Source organism: Calidris pugnax, unplaced genomic scaffold (genome assembly GCF_001431845.1).
Source record: "Calidris pugnax isolate Ruff unplaced genomic scaffold, ASM143184v1 scaffold459, whole genome shotgun sequence".
NCBI classification, from domain to species: domain Eukaryota; kingdom Metazoa; phylum Chordata; class Aves; order Charadriiformes; family Scolopacidae; genus Calidris; species Calidris pugnax.
Genome location: NW_015091670.1, coordinates 778,390 through 783,993, shown reverse-complemented (window position 1 = coordinate 783,993; position 5,604 = coordinate 778,390). Strand labels below are relative to the sequence as shown.

The window sequence follows — 5,604 nt, the reverse complement described above, 5'->3', positions numbered from 1 at the left end:
GGGGGGGTGCGGCCCCATCCTTGTGCCTTCCCTGGGATAAACTCCCCCCCAGACTTACTTGCAAAGCTAACTCTGACACTGCTGAGGGGTCAGCTCTGTCCCCTGCCCGCCCACAGCCTCCCCAGGGCCCTTTCCCCACATCCCTGAGAGCTCTGTGCCCCCCAGCCATGAATCCGCCCTCCTGAGCCGTTAGTGCTCGTTAGTGCTCGCTGTGGGGCTCCTTCCTGCGGAGGAGCTGGGGTGAGTCAGAGCCCGCTCGCACAGCGGTGGGGGAGGAAGGTTTCTCTTCCCTCTGAAACCAGGGAAACTAAAGAGTAAAAAACCCGCATGTACTTGAAAATCCCTGTGGGGCTGGGCGGCTCTCACCCCAGGGAGAAGCTCTGCTGCCCTGCCCAAAGAAAGCCCGGTGCTGCTCCCTCCTGCTCCCTCCTGCTGGGGCTCGGGCTGGCCCTGGCACCGGTGGCTGCAGGGAACGGGCTGGGAGTCCAGGAAAAGCCCCAGGAGTGGGGTTTCTCTCACGCTGGGGGGGCTGCCCCACGGTGCTGTTACCCCATCCCCTGTGGATTGCTCACGGCTGTGCCCCATGGGGAGCCCTGGTGAGCCGCCCCCCTCACACGGGGAGCCCTGCTGGGCCCTGCTGAGCTGCGTGGGCTGTATTTTGGGCGCAGGGAGAGGTGGGGTGGGAGCTGGGGCTGGCAGTGACTGGCTGCCTCGGCGGGGAGAGGAAGCAGCACCCGCGGCTGCTCGGGGCTGGGAAGCCCGGGGTGGTTCCTGCCTGCGGTGACGCTGTCTCCCAGTGTGGCTGCAAGGCTGCCAGCCCCCCCGAGCAGCACTGGCGTGGGGGGGTCTCCCCAGAGCGGAGCAGAGGGGCAGAATCCCCCCCCTTGCCCTGCTGGCTGTGCTGCTGAGGATGCAGCCCAGGATGTGAGGGGCTTTCTGGGCTGCCAGCCCACATTGCCAGCCCATGGCCAGCTTTCCTCCCCCCCCAGCTCACCCAAGCCCTTCTGGGCAGGGCTGCTCCCCACCCCTCTATCCCCAGCCTGGGCCGGGACTGGGGGGAGCCAGGAGGGAGCTGTGGTCACCTCCTGGCCCTTCTGCCCCCTCTCCGTGGGGTGGTTGTGGGGAAGGGGCCGGGCGCCAAACTGTGAAACTGTGCCCCACTCACTGCCTGCTCCCTCTCTCCGCAGGTGGGGCAGGTCTTCCTCTACTTCCAGTGGTAAGTCAGCCCCACCTCGGCCCTTCCATTGCGCTGACCCGGGGGGCTGCTGTGGGGTCTCTGTGCCGGGGGAGCTGGGCCACAGCTTGCCCAAGCCCCCTGGCATGCAGGGCTGTGTCCCCTCGGGCAGCAGTGACCTGGCTTCCCACCTTCGGGAAGGGGTGACAGGCCAGCCAGCCCCTTGGCACCCCAGGCTGTGGGTGCAGAGCTGCCCCACGGGTCTGTGGCAGTTCACACACGCCCTGTGTGTCCCCAACAGGGACAGCCTCCTGCTGGAAGCAGGGTTCCTGGCGGTGCTGGTGGCCCCCCTGCACCTCCTGAAGTGGCGGTCCACAGCCTGGCGTCCCCACGACAGTGTCACCTTCTGGCTGGTGCGCTGGCTCCTCTTCCGGCTCATGTTTGCCTCCGGCGTGGTGAAGCTGACCAGCCGCTGTCCCACCTGGTGGGGGCTCACAGGTGAGGGGTGGCACGGGCTGGGGGGTGGCACAGGCTTTTGGGGTGCCTCTGCCAGGCAGGGGGGGTGAGGAATGCCCTCAGGCTGTGCCTCCCGTGCCCCATAGGCAGCTGTGGGGCTGTGGGTGACTGTTGCCAGCACCTCTCCCGTGTTGGGCACAGCTCTGTGTCAGCTCTGCCTGCTCCGAGCCGTGTCCCCGCACCCCTCCCCGCACCCCTGACCCCTCCTTTCCCCCCCCAGCTCTCACCTATCACTACGAGACCCAGTGCATCCCCACGCCCGTCGCCTGGTTTGCCCACCAGCTGCCCGTCTGGTTCCAGAAGTTCAGTGTGGTGGCCACCTACGTCATCGAGATCGCTGTCCCGCTCCTCTTCTTCGCGCCCATCCGCCGCCTCCGCCTCTTCGCCTTCTACAGCCAGGTGGGTGGGCAGAGCCGGGCCCCCCGCTCCTGCTCCGGGTGCTGTGGGGGCTCCCCAGGGGCAGGGACAGAGCTGGGCCCCCCACTCCTTCTCTGAGTGCCATGGGGCTCCATAGGGGCAGGGACTCAGCTAGGCCCCCCCACTCCTGCTCTGGGTGCCATGGGGCTCCACAGGGGCAGGGACAGAGCCAGGCTCCTGCTCTGGGTGCCATGGGGCTCCCCAGGGGCAGGGACAGAGCTGGGCCCCCCACTCCTTCTCTGAGTGCCATGGGGCTCCATAGGGGCAGGGACTCAGCTAGGCCCCCCCACTCCTGCTCTGGGTGCCATGGGGCTCCACAGGGGCAGGGACAGAGCCAGGCTCCTGCTCTGGGTGCCATGGGGCTCCCCAGGGGCAGGGACAGAGCTGGGCCCCCCACTCCTGCTCTGGGTGCTGTGGGGGTTCCCCAGGGGCAGGGACAGAGCCGGGCCCCCCACTCCTGCTCTGGGTGCCGTGGGGTTCCCCAGGGGCAGGGACCCCACTCCGCACAGGGGCAGGACAGGCTCCTTGCTCTGCAGGCCCCTTGCAGGCAGGACTCTGGGTGCTGGGGTGGCCCCACTGCTGCTGGGGGTGCCTGAGGTCCTCTGCCCCCCAGCACTGTGACATCCCAGCCCTTCGCTCCTCCCCAGGTCCTGCTGCAGGTCCTCATCATCCTCACGGGTAACTACAACTTCTTCAACATGCTGACCATCGTCCTGGCCTTCTCCCTGCTGGACGAGGAGCACGTGGGGCCCTGGCTGGGCCGCAGCAAGAGGAGACACACCAGCAGTGAGTCCCCTCTCTCTGGGGAGGTGGGGTCCCCTTTCTGCCGTGCCCGGGGTGGGGAGGGGACAGGCCACCGTCACTGACCATCCCAGTCTGGGTGTGACAGTGAGAGGCATCATTCTGGCTGCCCCGTGGCTCGGTGCTGTGGGAGCTGCTGCCCCCTGGGATGGGGGGTCTGTGTCCATGGGGTGCTCCATTGGGGTTCCCCATGAAGCAGCGTGTTGGCTCCTGCTGTGGGGTTGTGCCCAGCACTGCCCGCTTCATGCCCAGGCTCTCGGGCCACCCTTTATCCCCCCCCTCGGTGGGTCGGGCTCACCGAGCCCCCAGCACTCAGTAGCCCTGCTCTGTGGCAGCCTGGCCCCCCAGCCTGCGGTCCTTCCTCTCCACCATGGTGGAGCTCAGCGCCTACGCCCTCCTGCTCTACTGGAGCGCCCAGTACTTCGGCCTGGAGATCAACTGGGAGAAGAGGCTGCTGGACTCCAAAGTGGGTACGTCACAGCTGGACCCGCAGGGGCTACCAGCCCGTTGTCCCCATGGCCCAGCCTGGTGCCCTGCTCCCTCTGTGGCTCGAGAGGCTCCTCGCTGACCCCGTGGGTTTTCCTTCTCCCCAGCCTTCACCTACCACGAGTTCACCATGTGGCTGCAGGTGGTGACCCTGCCGCTGGTGGGGCTGGCCTTCCTCTCGCTCGCCTGGGAGATCCTCCTCGCCCTGTACAGGTGGGTGTTGGGGAGGCTGGGCCCCCCCAGGGCCCTGAGGCTCTGCTCTGGGGGGCTGGGCAGGAACGGGGTGGCCAGTGCCATCCCCAGGGGTGAAATCCATGTGTGGAGGGATGTGGGGGAGCTGGCGTGGGGTGCTTGGAGTCAGCGTGGGGTGGGGGGTGCTGGGTGACTCGGGAGGGATGTGGGAGTGGGGCTGAGCCCTCCACAGCTTTGGGCACAGCGTGGGGGGGGCTCTGGACCCCACGACTCACCACGGCAGCCCCAGCCCTGTGGGGCTGTGCGCCCCTGACCCGTTTCTGCCCCATTTGCAGGTGTCTCTGCGTCCGCGGCTGCTTCTGGAAGCTCTGGGCCACGCTGCAGTGGGCAGTGTTCACCACGGCCACCGTGGGGATGTTCGCCATCAGCCTGGTGAGGGGCTGGGCAGGGAGGGGACGGCGGGGGACACCCGTGTCTCGGGGTACAGGGAGCAGGAGGCTCCTCCTGGCCCCCCCGAGCCGCTCTGCCCCACGGCGACGGAGCCGCTCTCTGCCTCCCCCCAGGTGCCCTTCACCTACATCGACCACGAGTCCAACAGCCAGCTGTGGCCTGGCATCCGCCAGATGTTCAAGGCCGTGGAGCGGTACCAGGTGGTGAACTCCTACGGGCTGTTCCGCAGGATGACGGGCGTCGGGGGGCGGCCCGAGGTGGTGCTGGAGGGCAGCTACGACAAGCAGAGCTGGACGGTGAGCTTCCCCCTTGGCACAGCCACAGAGTCCTTGTGGTTGGAAAAAGACCCTTGATACCAAGTCCAACCATGGACCCAGCACTGCCAAACCCACCACTGACCCATGGCCCTCAGCACCACGTCTGCCCGGCTTTCAAATCCCTCCAGGGATGGGGACTCCACCACTGCCCTGGGCAGCCTCTGCCAAGGCTTCACAACCCTTTTGGGGAGGACATTTTCCCCAATCTCCATCCTAAACCTCCCCTGGGGCAACCTGAGGCCGTTTCCTCTTGTCCCATGGCCTGTGGGTTGGGAGAAGAGACCAATCCCCCCCTGGCTGCCCCCTCCTTTCAGGGAGTTGGAGAGAGCGAGAAGGTCTCCCCTCAGCCTCCTTTTCTCCAGGCTGAACACCCCCAGCTCCCTCAGAAGTTCTCCAGACCCTTCTCCTTGGTCTCCAGCCCCCTCCCCAGCTCCGTTGCCCTTCTCTGGACCTGCTCCAGCCCCTCAAGGTCTTTTTTGTAGTGAGGGGCCCAGAGCTGGACCCAGCCCTCGAGGTGGGGCCTCACCAGTGCCCAGTTCAGGGGGACGGTCACACTGGTCCTGACACAGGCCAGGGTGCTGTTGGATTTGTGGCCACCTGGGCACACTGCTGGCTCGTTTTCAGTCACTTCGTCCAACACCCCCAGGTCCTTTTCCACCATTTCCAGCCCCTCTCCCCCCAGCCTGGAGCGTCCATGGGGTTGGGGTGAGCCCAGGGCAGGACCCGGTACTTGGCCTTGGTGAATTGAGTTCAACAATCCATTGGGGTGCTAGGGGGGCTGTGGGGAAGGGCTGAACCGTGGCTGAGGAACAGACTCCAGTGCAGCCAAGTGTCCCTGTCCCCCTGTAATGGTCTCCTCTGGGGCACCCAGCTGTCCCCCCGTGGGCTTTGTCCCTCTGCAAGGAGCCCGTAACCCTCGGGGGGCCATGGGGGTGAGTCGGGGGGAGCTCTGCCTGGGGACAGCCGGGGCTGGGGGAGGTTCCACATCCCACCCAGCTGCTGGAGGCCCCCCAGCCCACTCTGCTCCTTTCCCCACAGGAGATCGAGTTCATGTACAAGCCCGGCAACGTCAGCGTGGCCCCCCCAGTGGTCGCCCCCCCCCAGCCCCGCCTGGACTGGCAGATGTGGTTCGCGGCGCTGGACCATCACACCAACAGCCCCTGGTTCACCAGCTTCGTGTACCGCCTGCTGCAGGGCAAGGGGGACGGTGAGCAGGGCCGGGGGGGTGGGGGGCACGCTGGGGGGCACACT

The 5,604-nt window shown here is 67.0% G+C and overlaps 1 protein-coding gene across 1 annotated transcript in view; it reads left to right on the top strand.

Moving 5' to 3' along the window:
* LMF2 (lipase maturation factor 2) overlaps positions 1–5,604 on the top strand; it is a 10,718-nt gene that overhangs the window by 2,714 nt on the left and 2,400 nt on the right. Inside the window, exons 4-12 of the mRNA XM_014961946.1 lie at positions 1,188–1,216; positions 1,476–1,672; positions 1,911–2,089; positions 2,755–2,893; positions 3,244–3,378; positions 3,502–3,607; positions 3,922–4,018; positions 4,150–4,332; positions 5,392–5,585. Of these exons, the coding sequence (XP_014817432.1) occupies positions 1,188–1,216; positions 1,476–1,672; positions 1,911–2,089; positions 2,755–2,893; positions 3,244–3,378; positions 3,502–3,607; positions 3,922–4,018; positions 4,150–4,332; positions 5,392–5,585 (1,259 nt within the window). The remainder of the gene's footprint in view (positions 1–1,187; positions 1,217–1,475; positions 1,673–1,910; positions 2,090–2,754; positions 2,894–3,243; positions 3,379–3,501; positions 3,608–3,921; positions 4,019–4,149; positions 4,333–5,391; positions 5,586–5,604) is intronic.